The sequence below is a fragment of the Betta splendens genome, chromosome 3 (genome assembly GCF_900634795.4).
Source record: "Betta splendens chromosome 3, fBetSpl5.4, whole genome shotgun sequence".
Classification (NCBI taxonomy): domain Eukaryota; kingdom Metazoa; phylum Chordata; class Actinopteri; order Anabantiformes; family Osphronemidae; genus Betta; species Betta splendens.
In genome coordinates this window covers 19,329,004-19,351,535 of record NC_040883.2, presented here as the reverse complement: position 1 = coordinate 19,351,535, position 22,532 = coordinate 19,329,004, and the positions used below count along the sequence as shown (strand labels likewise).

The 22,532-nt window shown below is 41.6% G+C and overlaps 2 protein-coding genes across 3 annotated transcripts; one reads left to right on the top strand and one right to left on the bottom strand.

Moving 5' to 3' along the window:
* Window positions 1–4,868: 4,868 nt before the first annotated feature.
* Window positions 4,869–12,000, bottom strand: LOC114852494 (BTB/POZ domain-containing protein 1-like). 2 transcript variants are annotated; one of them, XM_029144926.3, is made up of 8 exons: window positions 11,124–12,000; window positions 10,378–10,534; window positions 9,615–9,720; window positions 9,332–9,529; window positions 8,981–9,173; window positions 8,796–8,883; window positions 5,893–6,039; window positions 4,869–5,796 (listed from the first exon to the last, which is right to left on the bottom strand). In XM_029144926.3, the coding sequence occupies exons 1-8, from the start codon at window positions 11,543–11,545 to the stop codon at window positions 5,638–5,640; spliced, it is 1,470 nt and encodes a 489-aa protein (XP_029000759.1). In that variant the 5' UTR covers window positions 11,546–12,000; the 3' UTR covers window positions 4,869–5,637. The 2 variants fall into 2 exon arrangements, with proteins under 2 accessions (XP_029000759.1, XP_029000760.1); XM_029144927.3 differs by having other exon boundaries at window positions 8,981–9,110; window positions 11,124–11,998.
* A 4,952-nt stretch (window positions 12,001–16,952) lies between these two features.
* On the top strand, window positions 16,953–21,995 carry LOC114852811 (transmembrane 6 superfamily member 1-like). The gene is made up of 10 exons (XM_029145462.3): window positions 16,953–18,355; window positions 18,484–18,587; window positions 18,921–19,018; window positions 19,105–19,208; window positions 19,282–19,364; window positions 19,488–19,597; window positions 19,789–19,893; window positions 19,988–20,080; window positions 20,158–20,277; window positions 21,208–21,995. The coding sequence occupies exons 1-10, from the start codon at window positions 18,213–18,215 to the stop codon at window positions 21,397–21,399; spliced, it is 1,152 nt and encodes a 383-aa protein (XP_029001295.1). The 5' UTR covers window positions 16,953–18,212; the 3' UTR covers window positions 21,400–21,995.
* Window positions 21,996–22,532: the final 537 nt, after the last annotated feature.

Below are 22,532 nucleotides of genomic sequence, written 5' to 3'. Positions count from 1 at the left end.
AGATGGTTTTCTATAAGATATGTTTATCCTAAGAGTTCCCTAAACCACATTTCACCAATTTTACAGACTTTACATTCAAAAGGTGCCTCATTTAACCTGATAATCACAAAAGCTGTGAATTAATAGATGGCAGCATTCACATTAAATGGCTCAGAACAAGCCCATGACTAATGGTTCACAATGTGAAAAGCAAATTAAACTTTAATGCTCGTCATTAATACATTCTTGTTACAGTACATGCATCATTGGTTCTGGCATATGTAGCTCATGCCCCCAAAGATGTCTGCACTGCTTATTTCACTCCATGAAGAGCAGATCCCAATTAAGTAACAAATGGTGGCTGCGGACACATTGGCCCACTTCACTGATCTGCAACACAAACTGGAACCCTCTGCATTGTTTTATCACAGCCATGTGATGAAACTGCCATTCTCTGCTTTCTATTTATGGCAATGGTGAAGATGGGGTTAACAGTTCAGTGCGGTGCAATCAGCTATGATAAGAGAGGGAGGGAAGAGGAGGTTAGGGAGCAAGTGTGTGGGGGATGTGCTGAAAGTGTCACACAGTGGGAAAGGCTACCTTCACCACTGTAATCAGGTTAGATCAGGGAAACTTCTGCCTAGACTGCTGCATCCTTACAGAGCGGCACTGTGACAGCAGCACAGAATATAAAATGTACAGATGTATGAAAATGTAATTGCTGCAGTTCGGTAGTGTGGAAAATGTATGTGTAATGTAATGTGTAAAATATATTAAACAGTTTAACAAATTTTCAAATATGCCTATTTTCATTCTTTCCTCTACAATAAGAGTAGAGACAAGATTAAGAGTAGCTACAGTAGTTAATGTCACTTAGCATAAAAGAGGGAAAAAGCTGGATTGGTTTTGTTCAAAATGTAAAAGCATAACAGCATCTCAGATAATTATTAAAATGAATACAATTTGTTACAAGTTTTAAATACTTCATATGTTGATTTGCAGAGAGGTCCATGTGTTTTGTTCCAATTATAAATATGCCTATCTACAAGGATTTTAACTATTCCTATAAACGTCTGCCCAGTTGACATACAGAACAGACCCGTCTACTTCATGTAATTGTCCATTTCTATCCAATACAGCAACTGTGTTAATTCAACTTTTTCAAGGTTATATTTCTCAGTTATTAAATCGAAACAAAACCTCAAAGATTAAACTTCTATAGTTCTGAGGTTATGATTGGTTGAGGTTTTATCGCAGTAAAATATATTATAAAAGTTTATGTTTACATGGCCAAAAGTCTAATCACACGGCATATTCAAAACTTCAACTAAAGTATTCAAATAAAAGACTGATTGACTCACTAACAAAAGTCTAAAGAACTTGGCTTTGTGTAAAGTTGATACAAAAACAACCCTATCCAGGGGTCAATCTGTTATTCTGTTTTTTTGGGTACCACAGAACATGGACTAGCTTTCACTCATACATTGCACTTGTGTGCGTTAATGGAGCATAAACTATTTGACTTTCAGGCTGAGTGCGTTTATTGTTATTGCAATAGTGACTGAGTAAAACATTTGTATATTTATTTCTAGGAAATGAGCCCAGTGCCTCCTTTAATCAAATCCTGGTATTTTTAGTTTTGTAATTTAATGTAATATAACTGATTAATACATAGCAAAGCTTGGAAGATTGCATAGAATGACAAAAGGAGGAGTGTGAGTAAGAATTCCCTTGGTGTGGTCTGCCAGGCTGTCAGGCTCTATGTGGCCTGTTTGTGACGATGCAATGTGACAGCAATGGAGACAGTGTGCTGGGGGCTATGTCCTTGATGATGAACTCATGCACTAGAATCAACCCCCCACCCCCCAATGCCTCCCCCCCAAGTGCATACACATATCCACATGTGCACAGAAAGCATTAAAATCTCTCCCCCACCAACACACAAGCACATGTAGACAAAACACCCCTCGCCCCCTGAAGCACTCAGCGACCTACATCTGGTGTTGAAGAGTGCAGGGGCTAAGAATGGCCGGGGCCAGGAAGCCCCCAACAGACAGTACAGAATGTTCACACATTCTTTTAAGCCCTGAACTTTGTCAGGTACATTTTTCTGCTTTCACCCCATCAGGTTCTCGTACACATGCACTAGCAATTAACAATGGATAGTAATAATTGCTGCTCCAGATCAAATTTGCTGACGTTTTGTTCCCTGATCATTTAGCTGCATGCTCTTTAAGTTTATGTTGCAGCTGCCCAGATCATGCATGTAAAGACAGTGGACCCTGCAGTGAAGCGAAGCTTGTTAGTCTGATTATTTATTGTGGTGTCTCTACTGTGACATACAGTAAAAGCTATGCTTCTGGCATTCTTAAAACACATCAAGTAAAGTACTGTGCCCTTAGTGATATATATTATTACATTGTTCTTGATGATGTAGTATGAATCATGCATTTGTGTGGTTTTATGACACCTCAGTCATCTTTTTCAAGCGGAAGTGACTTTCTTGAATTCTGCAATGTATTTTATGGCGAATTTTATCACTGCTCTCCAGCCTTCTCTGTGCCAACAAGGCTATAATTAGACCTCAGAATGATGAGGATCAACACCCTGCAGAGCCTCTCACCAATCCAACACTGAATATTAACATATTTTAATAGTAATGAAACCCACACTCAAAGGGCACGGTCATAATATTTTAATATTTTGTGGGGGTTAACTAGAGGAAGTTGCTACATTTGTTTTATTTCATGGTGACAGAGTGTTACTTTCATGAAGAGCCCAAACATTTATATACAGTACACTCCAAAAGGTTGAAGAACAGCTTTAATTTTAATTTGGGCAGACTGTTATCAGGCATTTAAATAAAGTGGTTAAAGCTTAGTAGCTGAACCACAAAATCATACCTGATACATAACTGTACTCATATAGAGGAATTTGACAAAGTTACACATGCAAACTGAAAAGAAAAAAAAACAGTCCTTACAAAGAACTGTTTGTACAATAGGATCAGTCACCGGGAAAAGTGCACAACTTTGGTTTGTAATTTATTTCATTTTATTTTCTCATGGTCCTGTACACTGTATGTCTATGAGAAAAACAAACTTTCCTAACATTTCTGTGAACAAACAAATTAACAGAGACACAAATTAGCAGTTTCACTTGACATGAACAAAGCTGAGCACCCAGTGAGAGCAGCACACTATATATGTACATGGCAATTAATTAGCCAACTCTCTTACATCACTGGAATACAGATTGCATAACTCCCACCAGCTGGACACACACACACTCATCCCTGCAGGCTGACATTGGTGTGAAGTGTCTGGACACACACCCAGAGATGAATCTCACACCAGAACATTTTGTATAAATGTTTTATGTGGATAAAAGCCATAGAATATGTGCCATGCAGAAAGATATCACAGCTAATGATTCATTTTGCTGGCATGACTGCGACAGTCACTGATTTTCAGGAGCATATCCAAAACGGATTTATAAACAACATGGAAAACATGGATGGATTTAAATCCCACTTCACAAAGAAATCGTGAATATTAAAAAAAGCATTGACAACATTGACTTCAGGACTGAACTGCCACTGTAAGTTGCATTGTGGGAAATGTAGGTGCTTGGCTTTGGCTAAACTACAACACAATTCTGTCCCTACATGGTAGATGGAGAACTTTTAAAATTACACCTAACAGACAGGAATGCAATAATATCAGTCTGCTTCAGCCCCACACCAAGTTGCCTCTGCAAGTTAGCAGAGGCACGTTTTCCAGTGGAAGACACGTGATAAAGCAGCCCATTGTGCTGCGATCTACCCACACACACACACACACGCACGCATGCATGCACGCGGGCGGGCAGGCAGGCAGGCAGGAACAACCGCGAAAGTCTGAATTAAGCTGCTGCCAGGAATGTATGAGGTAATAACTATAGGAAGGCAGTCTTCAGTCAGCTGGAGCTTTTTCTGTAAGTCCCCTACAGCTGCAAAGCGTGTCTCTTTAACACACAGGCCTCCTAGTGCTGAAGCGGATTTGTCCTCCTGCTCTGTTCGCCTTGTGTCTGGTGGGTGGTTAAAATCTGTCAAAAGCTGATTTCTTGTTTCTTGGTTCTTTCTGCTACACAGGCAGTCTAAGTAGGCAGTTAGCAGGAGAAGCTCTCAGGTCCTGGTGAGTCACCAGACAACCTCTGTGGATCGCTCTCCTTGTCAAAGCCCACTCACAGCCGTCCAAAGTGGCCTCCATTCCACTGTGTGTCTTATATGAATGCACAGTTTATGCAATTTAAGAGCACTTCATCTCTGTCCTGCCAACTCATTTTGAGCAGACTGCAGTTTTATTTCATTTTCACTGGAGGAATAAGAACAAGAGCAACAGGAGGAAGAAATTATCCTGGCATGAATGCTGCAGTAGCAACAGTGTAAACCCAACTGCATATATAATAATATAATCATTTGATTGCCATGCCATTACATGAGTCAGTTGAACAACCATGTATTATGTACCATATATTTTTTAAATTTGAATTTTCTGTGGACTCTTGCGCCACTGACCAAATGAATATCCTCATTTTGGACAATATAAAAAATAACTACAACTAATTAAATAAGTCTAAAACTTGTAGCAGAATGTTTTGTTCCTTCTTTCTGGTCTTATACTGTCTGCCACAAGACCCTTTTAATTTAATTTGTGAGCTTTTTTACTGCAAAGTGAAAGTAGCTCCATCTCAGGTAGTGATATTTGTTACACTTACAGTGAATGTGTACTACTACCTAATTTAATATATGTATTAATAATTTTATGTAACATGTTTATCAAAAGCCATTTGTTTTAGAACAAGCAGTAGAATTTTTAAATGCCTAACCTTTGCATGTAATAACAGCATTTTATGAGGAATTTTAATAAAGGGAATAGTTCTTCCAACACTGCCACAGCTGCTTCCTTGCCCTCATTGTAATCTTTGATCTCCTCGTGTTTAGTCTTCAATCTAGAAACCGCTTTCTCCAAAGCTTAGCTGAGAAGCTACACACTGTAGCTGATTGAGTATCTGGCATCACCTAGTGACAGAAAATGAGAGATGAGTGAACACAGCCTAAATCCAACCCCTATCCAACATAGTTTTTCATACATTTACATATATTGTTACATTTTAATGAAGTGCTACACAAACCTAGAGTCATAAATTACAGCAAGTACCACTGGCAAAGTTACAGTTACAATGCAAAAATAAAATAAAATACTTGAAGACACTGCTGAATAAATGAAACACAATAAAATATGTAAATATTATACGTTTCAGACATAGATCAGCAAAACTGAAAGAACACACACAACAAAATGAATGGCATCAATCCATAAATGGTAGCTGTCGTTGTTTCACTTGTGCAGGATAAACCTGACAGCTTGCAGATATTAAACACAGGCAGGATGTCAGTATTAAGATAATTTACAAGTGATTATACAGTTCATGCCCACTAAGGGTTTGTTTAAAAACTCCACATTCCTGTTCATGTCTATTCACCCATACAACACGCACGCACACATTCATTATTCCAAGGGATTATGAGGCACTATGTATATCTCCAGCAATCCAGTCTCCCCAGCAGTCTGAGGTCTCCCTGGTTCAGTGAACACGCACAGCACAGTGTTACTTCTAAGTGTAGTAGATGATCTCTGGTATCTGCCCATCTTCTACTGATGTACCATTGTTATTTCCAGGTGAACTAAAAAAGAAAAATGTTGTCTTGGTCCCCATTGTTGATTCCTGGGCCAATTTCTTCAACCCCTTTGTGCCGTAATGTGAGTCTGGGCCCTATTGTATAAAACAGGAAGTCAGTATCAGTAAATTAAACACATTTACATGAATGTGTTAGTAGCTTTTTATAAAGTGCACGGAGCACAGACTGACCTTTAATGTGGCACATGCAGTGTAGCTGACATTAGGTAGGATTTCCACAGGCTCTTTGAACATCACTCTGAATGTGTTTGCTGTGCCATCACAACTAAAACCAGTGTCGTTCTGCCCTAGTGTAATGCGCTTGTCACTCTCTATGATCTACACACAAAAAAAAAATCACATATTTACTGATTGAACCACAAGTTGCAAAGAAAAGGTTCACGTTAAATAATTTTAAACAGCTCCTTAAAAAAAAAAATATATATATATATATATATATATATATATATATATATATATATATTATATATATATATATATATATATATATATATATATATATATATATATATATATATATATATAGGCCAGCCGCCTAAAGAGATACACCAGAGATAACGAAGCCAGACGAATAAACCGGCTGTTCGCAACACAACCTGCGAAAGTGTACGCTCGATGGCAGGGTAATAACAGCAGAGCAGACCCACCAAGGCTGGAAACTGAACAGTACTGGTAAGGGATATGGGAGAGGGTGGCATCACACAACAGAGATGCACAGTGGCTGGTGGATCTGAGGGAAGACCACAGCAACCTCCCTGAACAGAATCCAGTGAGTATCACAGTGGCAGACATCCAACAAAGAGTCTCAGGTATGAAAAACTGGACAGCACCTGGCCCTGACATGATCCACGCCTACTGGCTAAAGAAGCTCACTGCAATCCATGAGCGCCTGGCAGCACAAATGAACCAGCTGCTAAGGGATGGGACTCACCCTGAATGGCTAACCGAAGGGCGAACGATCCTGATAATGAAGGATCCCTCAAAGGGTGCAGTCCCACCCAACTACCGGCCAATAACCTGCCTCTCCACAACATGGAAGCTCATGTCAGGCATCATCGCAGCTAAGATAAGTGGGCACATGGGTCAATACATGAGCGAAGCACAGAAGGGCATTAGTAAGGATACCAGAGGAGCCAAACACCAACTCCTGGTAGACAGAACAGTCGCCCAAGACTGCAGAATGCGACACACCAACCTGTGCACAGCCTGGATCGACTACAAGAAAGCCTATGACTCAATGCCACACACATGGATCACTGAATGCTTGGAGCTGTACAACATCAACAGAACTCTAAGGGCCTTCATTGCAAACTTGATGAGGTTGTGGAAAACCACCCTTGAAGCCAATGGGAAGCCACTTGCCCAAGTATCCATTAAATGTGGCATATACCAAGGAGATGCACTGTCCCCACTGCTGTTCTGCATAGGTCTGAACCCCCTCAGTCAAATAATAAACAAGACTGGCTATGGATACCGACTCCGGAACGGGGCCACCATAAGTCACCTCCTCTACATGGATGACATCAAGCTGTACGCCAAGAGTGAGCGAGACATCGACTCACTGATCCACACCACCAGGATCTACAGCTCGGACATCGGGATGTCATTCGGGCTCGAGAAATGTGGGAGGATGGTGACAAAGAGAGGCAAGGTAATCCACACAGAAGGGGTCTCACTCCCAGAAGGAACAATAGCAGACATTGAGGACAGTTACAAGTACCTTGGAATACCACAGGCAAACGGCAACCTTGAACAGGCAACAAGGGATGCGGCAACAGCCAAATACCTCCAACCAGTAAGGCAAGTCCTAAGAAGCCAGCTCAATGGCAAGAACAAATCCCAGGCAATAAACAGCTACGCCCTGCCAGTGATCAGATACCCTGCGGGAATAATAAGGTGGCCAAAGAAAGAGATACAGACCATAGATGTTAAGACACGAAAGCTCCTCACCATGCATGGAGGGTTCCACCCCAAATCCAGCACCCTGAGACTGTACGCTAGCCGCTAGGAAGGAGGCCGAGGACTAGTGAGCGTGAGAGCCACTATCCAGGATGAAACATCCAAGATCCATAAGTACATCAAGGAGAAGGCCCCGACAGATGACGTGCTGAGTGAATGTCTCAGGCAGTGGAGAACAGAGGATGAGATGCTGGAAGAGGGACCATCATGGGAGGACAAGCCCTTACACGGGATGTACCACCGGAACATAACTGAAGTGGCTGATCTCAACAAATCCTACCAATGGCTTGAAAGGGCTGGGCTGAAGGACAGCACAGAGGCACTCATCCTGGCCGCACAGGAGCAGGCCCTGAGCACCAGAGCCATAGAGGCCCAGATCTACCACACCAGACAAGACCCAAGGTGTAGACTGTGCAAAGAGGCCCCTGAGACGGTCCAGCACATAACTGCAGGGTGTAAGATGCTGGCAGGGAAAGCATACATGGAACGCCATAACCAAGTGGCTGGCATAGTATACAGGAACATCTTTGCAGAGTATGGACTGGAAACCCCAAGGTCAAAGTGGGAAACACCTCCCAAGGTGGTAGAGAACGAGCGAGCCAAGATCCTGTGGGACTTCTAGATACAGACAGACAGAATGGTAATGGCGAACCAACCAGACATTGTGGTGGTAGACAAAGAGCAGAGGAAAGCCGTAGTGGTGGATGTGGCAATACCAAGCGATGGCAACATCAGGAAAAAGGAACATGAGAAACTAGAAAAATACCAAGGGCTCAGAGAAGAACTGGAGAAGGCTTGGAAGGTGAAGGCCACAGTGGTGCCTCTGGTGACTGGAGCACTGGGGGCAGTGACCCCCAAACTGGAGGAGTGGCTACAACAGATCCCTGGAATAACATCCGACATCTCAGTCCAGAAAAGTGCAGTCCTAGGAACAGCAAGGATACTGCGCAGAACCCTCAAGCTTCCTGGCCTCTGGTAGAGGACCCGAGCTTGGAAAGTGGATGAGACCACCCGCGTGGGGTGAGAAGGGAGTTTTATTTTATATATATTTTTTACACCTGAACAAGAAGGGGACATATTTACTCTATGTAACAAATATATTGAAGGTAAATTACCTGTATGTTAACCTGATAATCAGTGGGTCCATGTATTGAGCCATACAAGCCAAAACCCACTATAGATATTCTTCTGTTAACATTGAATCTGTAAAAGTGAGAGACCAACACGGAGAGGAAATGAAAAAAGAAGTTCTAATACTCAGAACTCAGTAAGAACTATGCGCAAATGTTTGTGGACTCACCTGATTCTGTCACTGGTACCACTGTAGCCCCATCGACTCTCAACCTGCTGGAATCTATTAATGCTGCACTCCTCTCCCCTGAGGCAGCAGCGGGGCCTGTCAATGTAGTCGACCCGTGGTTTGGGGTTTACTGTAAAGTGTAAAAACAGATTTACCACCTCCCGATCGAACAATATTCCAGACTGGGCAGGCCCTGTTGCACAAAAAAGAATATCAAACTGGTTTCTGTGGTTTCAATTCAAGTCAGGAACATGATGTATATGTTTAGTAAAGAATGTGTAGGTCAGTATATTTTAATGAATAAAACCATTGCAATGTAAGATACAGATCACATTTCCATGATATGCTTACCTGCCGCAAACTCCTCTACAGTCATGAGTGGGAAACGGATAAGCTGAAGGGCTTTCCCCAAAACCTTCTGTTTATTCTCTGAGGTCGGGGGAAACTGTTGTCTGTAACACTCTGCCTCTGCCCAACGAACCACTGCCCCAAACAGACGGTTCTCCCTGATGCTGAGTGTGTCTCTTTCTAGCACTGCACATAAAGTGTCTACACATACAAACACACAGTAGATGATATTTCATATAGAAAAACACCCACAGATAAGGACATAGGAGGTCACAGACTCACATACCAAGGTCAATATCTGTAAATCCTTCGGCGTTTATTGCATCTGCAGTGCTTTTGTCTATAGTGTCTAAGCAGAGACTGGCAAGTTGAGGCTCATCAAATAATCTTGCCTGTAATGAAAGATCAGAAGAAGCCATGTAGGTATATTTTGATAAGGTTATTTATATGAATGCAACAAAGGACATCAATTCAATTAGGAAAAAAATATATTTTTAAGTTTTAATTATTAGGCAAACATTGAAGCTGGTAATTGTTTATGCTCTCCTATAAATTTGACTTTTGTTTTGCTTGGGTGACAACTATTCTTTGAAAAATCATTTGTCTGAAAGACCCGAGCCTGTAGGCTGACAGCATAGCAGCAGGACAAAATGTTGACCAGAAAAAAACAAACTGCTAATGTCATAAAAACTCAACCATCGTTGGCTAAAAGGTTGCTGGCACTAAGAGAAAAACTGTTTTATCCTACAGTACTGCTGACTGACAGTTGTCAGTGATGGAAAGAACAGTGCAACACTGTTTTTTCATTATTTCCCACACTGCCCTAGAATTTACCCCTAAAACAAAAAAATCACTCCAAACCTAAAACCTTCCATATCTGACCCACTTTAGAATGAACGGTTTTATTGTTATGTTTATATATTGTTTATGTTTCAAAGAGATACAAACTACGTATACATATATCTTAATGAGACTTGTTTTTTTAAAAAGCCATTTTGTGAGGCAGATGCATGGTGCTACATATAATTTATACAATAGCTGTGCCAAACCTGAGTTAGCAGCATAAATGCATTGTCAGCCCGGAGGTGTTTAGTGAGGAATTCCACACAGTGACCCTCAAGAGCAGGGACTGCATACTTCTTTGCTGTATATAGTGTTGTCATTACGGTCTCTGGACCAATGTGGACCTCGTCAGAATACAAGAACCTGTACAGAGAGATAGGAAGAAAACATACCTATATGTCAAACATCAAGCATTAACACTCATTGCCAAATTAAAAATGTCAAATGGTAAAATGAAGTAGCCATATACATGCAGGAGTCAAAATATGGAACCTGTGTGTGTCTGATGCAGTATATGAAAAAGAAATTGTATGCATTGGCAAGAACTGGGTGATACCATATGTGTGTTATGACACAGTGAAAACAGTACAATATATTGTGGTACACTGCAAGTAAGTGTTCTTAGTGAAAAAGATTCAGAATGAACCTAGTAGCAAAATGGTAATAAGCTCTTCTGATAATAAACAGCTAATTTAAAGCCGTTTTATTTGCATGAAAAAAACGACTGTGGCGTTCGTCCTATACAGTTGTTGAATTGACTGGTTCACATAATCAGTAGCCTAAACTACACTTCATTGTGAGAGAGGAGCCTGTAGTTCTATTTTCAAAGTTACTCATTATTACTTTCCCTATGATCTCATTTAACCCAGATAGTGGTTCCCATGTGTGAAGGACTGTACAAGTGGCATTCCGCTGCTGGATCACCGGATTACAATCATCCACCTGCTCTAACCTAAGCAGTGAGAGAAAGGCTGCGGGCTCCACGTCGGGCAGCTCGATCTCCGCAGACGTGGTCGCCATCCCTCCGTTGAACATGGCATCAAAAACGGCACTGCCCGCAGCCAGGACAAATTTATGTGCCGGTATCCTCTGGGACTGTCTGCCCTTGCCCACTATGAACCTGACGTCGCTGAGCAGCTCGTTGTTGAAAAGAAAGGCGAAGCGCTCCTTCAGGGAGCTCTTCGTCGCCTGCCAGTTGTACATGGGCTCGCGGTGAAGGCCGAGCAAAGGCGGGGAGCCAGGTGATGCAGGACCGCAGGCCGGTACGTTGGAAAGAGCGGCTACTGCTCCACACTGAGCCGAATTTGACGCTGCCTCCTGGCCGTTATGGTTCGACGCCAAGCCGCCGCCGCTACCTCCACTCCCTGTCGCCATAACGACACACTGGTATTTTACTTGCACAATTCACGGTTAATGACACACGAGCGTACGCCAACAGCACCGTCCGTAATTTATTTAAGTGGTATCCATGGCGCTGAGCGCCATCGCTCTTTGATGTTTAGCCTTAGCTGCCTGCTAGCTGCGCGTCTATCCAGAAATGACGCAATGTTCACTTCCTGCAAAACACTTTTTTTTAGTAAACGTTATTGATCATCACTAGACACAAAAAACAGCGGTACACTAAAGCAGCAAAGAAAGAAAGAAAGAAAGAAAGAAAGAAAGAAAGAAAGAAAGAAAGAAAGAAAGAAAGAAAGAAAGAAAACGGTCCGTGCATGAAGTGCAATTAATTATTCATGTGTAAAATGAAAATTGGACAACGTCTTTTTATGCTGTGTTTCGTTTCCGTAAATCGGTGAAACACATTTGCGATATACTGATTTACACATTCTCCTTTTCTCCACTTTCAAAACGAAATAAGAAAAATGGAAACCGGGGGCGGGGCCAGTCGCCGGACTTTCACAATAAAACGCCCAACAGCATTTGAAGCGCAACATCGGCAAATATTTGTAACTCTTAAAGGATTGCGGTTGTGTTTTGACACACACTGAGACCCACATTGTTAACATTAATCAACGTAACAATCATTTATCAAAATCATTTATTTAACCAAGCTATTTAACCAAGTGCTGACAACTGTCGTTTACGTTACGACTCATGGTGTTTGCTAAAGGAATGACAGGTCAGTCAGCTCGCCACCGTTGGGTCACTTACAGCATCACTTGCCAACAAAGCTAAGTTTTCTGTGCATCCTGCTTCATTAGACTGCAGCGACATCACGACCTTGTCGACACCTGATGAGGAAGAATTCAGCGCATCTGCCGTGTTCCGGTGATTTTCACAGTTTACAGTGAGACTGAAATCGCGTCCTCCTGCTTGGCCGGTTGATGCTCTTATGCCCAGGAAGACGCTCTAATGTTGTGCCGATCTTTGCAAGTATTCTAAACAGTGATTTATTACAGTTTATTGTCGCCGTTTAGACATGCTCCATCATTGGACTTCCTGTCTCAGAGCCTGCTCTACCTGCAGGAGAATAACAGCCACTCAACCTGCCTCACAATAACTGAACTCATTGTGAGCCATGACTGCCCTAATGTGCATCGCATCATCTTTGTGAGGCAGATTCTGTGGCAAAGTGTGTGTGATCAGATGATCCGTCACGCAACAAGGTGTTACTGTATGTACAGAGCAGATGAGTGCCTGCACAGGGTCTTTTTATTTTCCACCACCTACCTTCGGTATTGGTTTAGTAGTCATCATACGTTGCATTGAACATCTTATGTGCAGATGACAGATGAATCAAAAACAACAGTGCATCCTGGAACACTGTGGGTTCACCTCTTGTAATGCAGTCCCAAATCATAGCCCTGCATGCTGTTGTTCTTCTGGGGTGTGGAAGGGATTTTGGCCAAAAGAGGACATTTGTGTTGTGGTGGAAATTTTCCATAAAGAAGTAGATGAGAGAGAGTTGTCCCTTTTGTGCGATTTATTGAAATAATAAAGAAAATAAAAGTAATGGGGAAAGCAAATCAAAAAGAAAAGAAAACCAGCTGGGGAGATCAGTGCACACACCACGGAGGTATAATGCAAAGAGCCCACGATCCTCAAGTTGCTTCTGCCTTTTAACCTTTTTCCCTGGACCTGGTGGAATCTCCTTATCACACTGTGGGTGAAGATGTTCATATTACACAGGGAATAAACAAGGCTACAGCCTTGGGTCTGGTGAGGCATCAGACAGAAAGGAGCCAGAGCCCAGGGTTAAAAGGCAGACTCAGGCCATGAACAATCGGTCACCTTGAGAGGGAGATAGATTGTCTGTCTGAGAATGTTCAGTTCTGGGTCTAATCAACAAGTACAGAATGCATGGTCACTATGCAGAGTCAGAAATGAACACAAGAAGCATTAAAGTACAATTTTTCCATTACAGTGTCAATGATGACTGTCTCTCTGCCTCATATAGGTCATAGGACTCTCTCTCTCCCTCTCTGTCCTTACCTACAGGTATCATTGGACTCAAAGTTTGGTGTCTGTGATGGGCAGCTGCGGATCCAACCATCCTGCCTGCATCCAGTCTCTGGTCCAACCACCCTACCTGTGTCCAGTCCAGTCTCTGGTCCAATGATCCTGCCTGCATCCAGTCTCTGGTCCAACCACCCTGCCTGTGTCCAGTCCAGTCTCTGGTCCAATGATCCTGCCTGTGTCCAGTCCCTGGTCCAACCATCCTGCCTGTGTCCAGTCCCTGGTCCAACCATCCTGTGTCCAGTCTCTGGTCCAACCGTCCTGCCTGTGTCCAGTCCCTGGTCCAACCATCCTGTGTCCAGTCTCTGGTCCAACCGTCCTGCCTGTGCTCTGTTGTTGCTTGTTGTTGCTTGTTGCTGTTGCTGTGCTTTTCTCTCTCTCTATCCTCTCACCCCAACCGGTCGAGGCAGATGGCCGCCCACATCCAGTCTGGTTCTGCTGGAGGTTTCTTCCTCGTTAGAGAGGGAGTTTTTATTCTCCACTGTTGCTGTCAAATTAAATGCTTGCTGTATGTGGGATTTGTTAGGTTTAGTTGTGTGAGGTTTTAAACCTTACTTTGTAAAGTGCCTTAAAATAACTTTGTTGTGATTTGGCGCTATATAAATAAAATTGAAATTGAAATTAAAATTGAGGACTGCATTACAAGAGGTGAACCCACAGTGTTCCAGGATGCACTGTTGTTTCTGATTCATCGGCCATCCTGATCCGAGGAAAACAGTCTGTAGCTCTTAGCAACTTGTTTTCAAATAATTATGCCATTGTTTTATGTTTCTATGCTGATAGATAATATTACATTTTACATGTTCTATAAAGTTCAGCCTTGAAGATGTTGAAGATTTTGTGAGTTTGCAGATTTAAACTTGGTAAATAAACATTGATTAAAAAACATATGGGCAGTTCTGACTACAAATGTTTTGTGAAAAAAAAGGACTGCTGCTTTACTTGTCAGGCTTTTGCAGATATCAGACCCACATGCACAGCGCGGATAGGTTGGTGGTTTAAGAGGTGACAGTCTTTATTACGTAACTTAAGGCAAGGCAAGCAGAGTTATACAGGTGCTCTCAGACGTGAGCACCTAAGGAGCAGGCTCTAATCTTGGTCAAATGGTCAGGTACGTTACCAGTCTTTCCACCGCAAAAGTAGATAACTGTCAGGTGTGCGTGATTAACTGGGAATGACATGGAAACAGCTGAGACGTGGGTGAGACAAGAAGTGCTTCAAAATAAAACCCAAAACAGGACTAAGACATGACATTACTATCATAGGAACATGCACATAAGATATTCAATGCAAGGTAGATAGATAGATAGAATACCTTTATTGTCCCACGATGGGGAAATTAGCATGTTGCACAGAGACATATAGACATATATACAGAAGAAATAACTGTGGTGGAAATTTTGGAATAAAGGCAGATGAGAGAGAGTTGTCCTTTTGTGGGATTTATTGAAATAATAAAGAAAATAAAAATAATGGGGAAAGCAAATAAAAAGCATGGATGTTGATCGTGCACATCAACAAACCAAAAACCAGCTGGGGAGATCAGTGCACACACCACGAAGGTGTGATGCAAAGAGCCCACGATCCTCAAGTTGCTTCTGCCTTTTAACCCCTTTCTCTGGCTCTGGTGGAATGTCTCTCTGCAGCAATGGAATTGTTTGCGCCACCTTATCTCGCTGTGAGTGAGAATGTTTGCTTTCTTACTTCTGCATCGTCATGTCTTGTTATCCAAAGGAAGGAACACCGAGCTTCCAAGACAAGATGCATTCGCTTTAACAGCCTTGGGTCTGGTGGGGAGTCAGATAGGATGGAGCCAGAGTCCGGGTGTAAAAGACAAACATATATCATAAATTATTAGTCAGTCAAATGGAGCATCAGATGTTTAGACTTGATGTATGTCAGGGCACAAGAGATTAAGTGTTTGTGTAAGAATGTTCAGTTCAGTATTGCACCTAACCAGCACATGACGAGTGTGTTGGATAAGAAATAGTACAAGGCAAAATTTTTCCATTACAATAACACAATAATAATTATAAGAAATTAGAACATCATGTACATATAACAATGAGGTAAGGTGACTGCACCAAACAAAGCGAGTGAGATATTAAAGTGACTGGTGCAATTGCTCTGGAGATGTAGTGTGTGTGTGGCAGTGTGGTAGAAATGTGCACCATGTTATAAGTGTTCATTATAAAGTCTGACAGCAGCAAGAAGGAAAGACCTACGGAATCTCTACTTCCCACAGCGAGGGTGGATCAGTCTGTCACTGAATCTGCTCTCCAGGGCAGACAGTGTGTCCTGCTGTGGGTGAGACTCGTGGTCCAGCATGGATTTGAATTTTGCCAGAACCCTTCTGTTTCCCACCTCTCTCACTGACTTCAGAGTGCAGCCCAGGACAGAGCTGGACTTCTTAATGACCTTATCCAGCTTCTTCCCCTCCCTCTCTGTGATGCTGCTGCTCCAGCAGACCACACTGTACAGGATGGCTGATGACACCACAGATAGAAAGTCCTCAGGAGTGTTCCCTTCAGTCCAAACGACCTCAGCCTCAGTAGGTAGAGTCCACTCTGACCCTTCCTGTACAGTGCATCTGTGTTGTTCGTCCAGTCTAGTTTGTTGTTAAGGTGAACACTCATGTACAGTCCACTCTCTGGATGTTCATTCCCTAAATGTTCACTGGAGGAGGGGGTGTAGACTGACATCTGTGGAAGTCCACCACCATGTCCTTGGTCTTCCCTGCATTGATTAGAAGGTGGTTCTGCTGACACCAGTCCCAGACCCTCACAAACTAGGCATGATTTATGAGGTAGTCTAGTATCCACTCTGTCAGGTAACTGTCCACACCAGCTGACTCCAATTTGTTCATTAAGAGAGCCGGCTGTATGGTATTAAAGGCACTGGAGAAGTCAAAGAACAGAATCCTCACAGTGCTGCTGGGCTTCTCAAAGTGGGCCAGGGAACGATGGAGGAGGAAGATGATGGCGTCCTCTACTCCGACACCAGGCTGGTAGGCAGAACCATTGCTGAGCTCACCATGCAGCGCAGGTGATGTAGAACCAGTCTCTCAGGGATGATGACTATTAAACCAATACCGAAGGTAGGTGGTGGAAAATAAAAAGATCCTGTCACTCATCTGCTCTGTACATACAGTTATACCTTGTTGCGTGACGGATCATCTGATCACACATACTTTGCCACAGAATCTGCCTCACAAAGATGATGCGATGCACATTAGAGTAGTCGTTGCTCACAATGAGTTCAGTTATTGTGAGGCAGGTTTAGTGGCTGTTATTCTCCTGCAGGTAAAGCAGGCTCTGAGACAGGAAGTCCAATGATGGAGCATGTCTAAACAGCCACAACAAACTGTAATAAATCACTGTTTAGAATACTTGCAAAGATCGGCACAACATTAGAGCGTCTTCCTGGGCATAAGAGCATCAACCGGCCAAGCAGGAGGACGCGATTTCAGTCTCACTGTAAACTGTGAAAATCACCGGAACACGGCAGATGCGCTGAATTCTTCCTCATCAGGTGTCGACAAGGTCGTGATGTCGCTGCAGTCTAATGAAGCAGGATGCACAGAAAACTTAGCTTTGTTGGCAGGTGATTCTGTAAGTGACCCGACGGTGGCGAGCTGACTGATCTGTCATTCCTTTAGCAAACGCCATGAGTCGTAACGTAATCGACAGTTGTCAGCACTTGGTTAAATAGCTTGGTTAAATAAATGATTTAAATAAATAATTGTTACGTTGATTAATGTTAACAATGTGGGTCTCGTTGTGTGTCAAAACACGACCGCAATCCTTCAAGAGTTACAAATATTTGCCGATGTTGCGCTTCAAATGCTCTTGGGCGTTTTATTGTGAAAGTCCGGCGACTGGCCCCGCCCCCGGTTTCCCTTTTTCTTATTTCGTTTTCAAAGTGGAGAAAAGGAGAATGAGTAAATCAGTATATCGCAAATGTGTTTTACCGATTTACGGAAACGAAACACAGCATAAAAAGTAGTTATTCAATTTTCATTTTAGACATAAATAATGAATTGCACTTCATGCACGGACCCACTTTACACTTTTTTCAAGATTATAATTTTTTTTAAATACGTCCTTTTTATTATACTCGTTAATTCTTTGTTATGCATACAATATGTAAATAAGGATTGAGATTTTTTGCGAAAAGTATAGGTTAAATAGGCCAAGCTTATCTGGTCTAACCGCTAGGTGTCACTGTAACTTTCAAAGCAAAATTACGTAAAGAAATAATAATAATTGTAGTTACAAAATTTGTGTGTGTGTGTGTGTGTGTGTGTGTGTGTGTGTGTGTGTGTGTGTGTGTGTGTGTGTGTGTGTGTGTGTGTGTGTGTGTGTGTGTGTGTGACAGACAGAGAGAATGAGCGACGGAGGCTGAGTGAGAGAAAGAGAGAGCGAGAGAGGGGAGAGGGAGCGGGAAGGGATTGAAAGTTAGGAGGCAGGGAAGTAGGAAGAAAGAGAGCGAGGGGACGTAAGAAAGATCAGAACAGCAAGACTGAGCATGGCTGAGTTGCAAACTTTTGGTGACTCTATGACTCCTAGACCGAAAATGAGAGCTTATGAAAAATTTTAAATTGGCACTTGACGAGATATCTTATATCCGATTCATAATGAGCGCGTCAGCTGGGACTGGGGTGTTTGTACTCTCTTTGATGTCCATCCCCATCTGCTATTTGTTTAATTCACTCATTTACAATAACAGGTGAGTCAGTACAGACCTGCATATATTTCTTAAATTAATCTGTTTGAATTTTAGTTTTGATAACTGCTAACTGAACAAATGTTTATCTTCAGTGGAACACTATTAAAATATACATTGCTTTTTTCTAGTGCGGAAGCTTTCTTCTTCACTGGCTGTACATTAGTCCTTATCCTGACCATTTCAGCACATTTTATACTCAAGAAGAAGGCTCCAGTAGATCCACTTTTTTATGGTATGACTTCTAAGTGCTTCTGTATTGACTAGATCAGTTTTATATTTTGCATGCGAAAAAGACTTAAACAAATACAGGGCTCTGGAATCTAATGATTGTTTTCTGGGGTTTTCTTAGCTTCCAATCTGCCTAAAGTCAAGTTTACCATCACAATGATCTGCATTATAGTCTTATTAAAAGATGATTGATGACAACGCTATATTTGCATTTTAACTGTTTAAATAGCTTTTTATAATTCCAGGCTTATTAGCCCTATAATGCACCTAAAGTATTTGCTGCAGTTCGTCACACAATTAAATAAATATTTATAATAATAATAACCTATTTATGCAGTGTATGCAGTTTACGCTTTCCTCAGTGTGGTGAATTTGATTGTTGGACTGGAGCAGGACAATATCATTGATGGATTTGTGACATTTTACCTCAAAGAGGTAAGTGTTGTTGTAAATACATGTAGTTATACTTTATTTATGCCTCTGTGTGCACACGTTACTGATTAATCTGTCCCATGTTGCAGGCGGATCCACATATTAAAACAGCACATGGACACATGGTCTCCTATTGGGATGGATGTGTGCATTATCTGATGTACCTGCTCATGATTGCTGCGATCACATGGGGGTACGTGCTGCCTTCTTTTCTAGGTGTATTGTGTATACATGTTCTTTTCATGTATACATGTTGTGGTTTGCAGTGACAGTTACAGAGCAATTGGACTGTACTGGGTGGGATCTTTTGTCATGCGTGCCATAGTCTACAATCTTGGGAATGCTGTTGGTAAGTAATCTAAAAATATTACAATCATCTACTCTGAGCCTGGCAGATTTTTAGTGATGTAGTAGTTTCAAGACACACACTTCTCATTTCTACTCTTACACAGTTGTGATTTGTCTTTTTTAGGAAAATATGGGATCCAGATTGGTCCTTTCTTCATCATCCACGTGCTCTATATTTCATTGTCAATCTGGGCCTGTTTCCGGGTCTTCAGCCAGCCTTCTACTCAGCTGAAAGTAAGTCACGATCAAAACCAGCTATTAAAAAAAAATGGTAAAATAAATCCGGATCAACATTTTTGTTTCCGTGTATGTTCTAAAATAGAGAAGGAAATATGTAATAATAGTATTATGTAATTGTAATACTTTGTCACTGTGTCACAGAGCTTCACACTTTTAATGTCACATTGCTGTGTCTTCTGTGTCAGAACTTCCCGAAAAGTGAAAGAAAAAGTTTACTTCACAGGCCCCTGGACATGTTCTTCATTATCTACCTCATTCCTGCATTCGCTTTCTGTGTCTTTCGAGGTTTGGTAAGAAAAAAATCAAGATGATTATGTAGCCAATGCACACGGCTGGAAGTGTTTCCTAATGCAGAGTGCCTTCAGTACTATGTTTGTGTTTTAGGTTGTTCTGGACTGTTCTAGCAAATATTGTCAAGACTACATACAATTATACGAGCCTTACTTAAAAGACCCTTCTGCCTATCCTAAAGTACAGGTACAGTAATGCAAAGACCTACTAACACTGTAAGTAAACAAACCTCTAAAGGTGTGAACTGTGTCTATTTTTATTAGATGCTGGTGAGTATGCTGTACTCTGGGCCATACTACATCTTTACTCTCTATGGGCTGCTAGTTCCAGGGTGTCAGTGGATGCCAGATCTGACTCTAGTACATTCAGGAGCACTGGCACAGGTACATTGTCACACATTTTTATTTGGTTTTAAGTCAACTTTTAGAACAAAATGTCTACAAATACACATCCGTTTGTACAGTAATGTTCATAAATTAAATGGAAAGGCTGCATGTTCTGTTATCTGTAAAATATAAGACAGAAAATGTAACACTGGTTCCATTTTCATTACTCAGGCTTGATATATTTCACATGAGATCATGGAATCATGGTATGAGATCATGGCGCCAGGCCAAGTGTAGGGGGGCTCTGGTTGCAGAATGGTTAATGTTTAGTTTAATTTTTAGCTTAGTCGAACCCCAGCAATTCTGCACGAACGGATATGGTCTAAATCAGCAGTATGTGCACCATCTGTTTGTGTCTAAAGATGGAAACCCTGTAGATTGGCAGGACCAGCAGTCACATCACCATAACACAAAGCAGCTATTGTGTTAGAGCTGCAGGCTGTCACGTCACTCATCGGAGGGATAAGGGCAGGAGCTGACTTCAGACCAGGAGGAATGGCGTTATTGGTGGTGTTCTCCTAAATGTCAGCTGTTCGGCTGCCAGGAAAGCTATAAATAGGAAAAAACATTCTCTGACAGCTGTTGAGGCTGTTGTGGCTAAAATGTGCCATGTGTCTTTTTCAGTGACTTTCTATGAAAAGATACAGTAACTGCCAGAAGGAAAACTTACTGGGCATCGGTGGCAGTTCCAGATCTAATTTAATGCTTATGATCGTCAGTGCAATAAATGGATAATACACATTGAGATTTAATTGTTAAAGGTAGACAGTGTGAGGAAGACATTTAAATCATTGCAATTAAGCATTATAAAGCCTACTCCGTTTCAGAAAAAAATCTAGGAGTCAATATTAGAGGATTTTTCTCCCATATTCATGAGTGGCAATGTATAACGGTAATATTCGCGTCCCTCTCTCTTTCTATTCACAGGTCCAGTTCTCTCACATTGGAGCATCGCTTCACACACGAACACCATTTTCCTACAGAGTACCTGCTGACAGTCAGCCTGTCTTTTTGTTGGTCAATGTCCTGTATGCTCTGGTGCCCCAGGCTCTGTGCTATCGCTGCTGCACCAACCCTGCCTTGTTCCTCAGGCCAGCCCCAGAGAAAAAAAGCTCATGACACAATTAGAAATACACAAGTACCAGGGATGCCAAAGATGCTTTGAAGGCTGATGTGTGTGTGTGTGTGTGTGTGTGTGTGTGTGTGTGTGTGTGTGTGTGTGTGTGTGTGTGTGTGTGTGTGTGTGTGTGTGTGTGTGTGTGTGTGTGTATTTTTTCACATAATAAATACAGTTCAAATGAAAATTCTAATTACATTAAATATTTTTCTCAGCATGGAGATGGAAAGTTTATGACACATGCACAAATGATTCTCCTTGCTGCCATGGTTGCAGCGTGATGACATCACAGCAGATGCCTGCAGAGGCTGGATAAGACACACTAGGAGATTTTTTCCACGCTGCATCGCAAGAGATGATATTTGCTGTGATGTGGATGAGAATTTGTCACCCAGCAAACAGGGGGTGTAGGAAGACAACACCATCTACCAACCATCTACAGCACTGCATGTACAGTTTTACAGAATATTGTCATATCCACATTTTTTTAAAAACATTTTTATGCCTTTGTGTTACTGTTTGCAGTGTTTTTTTCTATATTGGTATGATATGGGCTGTCAACAAATTACAATATAAACAATAAAAGTGTAAATGTGAATCTTCCAGTCTCTTGCAATCAAACAAAAAAGTTTAAAATACATTTTTTACTTTTTTTTACTGTAAGGCTATGTCAGAAAAGAATAAAGAACAAGGCAGGAGTTTTAGGTTAGAAATAGGAAATAAGGAAATAGGACCAACAGTACCATATTCAGTGGTACCTTCGTGGTTATTGGAGGAAGCAGAGGTAGATTTGATCTTACTGAAAAAAAAGAAGAGAGGGATATAGTGGAAATGATTAAGTTGTGAGGTATATTGAGTAAAGTACAGTGATTATGTTTATACAGATGCATCAGGAGGAATAGGTGGCAGGGTAGGTTTTGCATTTGTTGTTCCAGACCAAAGTTTTTGACATAAAAGAATTAAGGACAACTTATTTGTTTGTTTATTTGTTTAATTTAGATAGATAGATAGATAGATAGATAGATAGATAGATAGATAGATAGATAGATAGATAGATAGATAGATAGATAGATAGATAGATAGATAGATAGATAGATAGGTATTCCATAGTCAAACCTTGAGGGTGGCGGTAGTG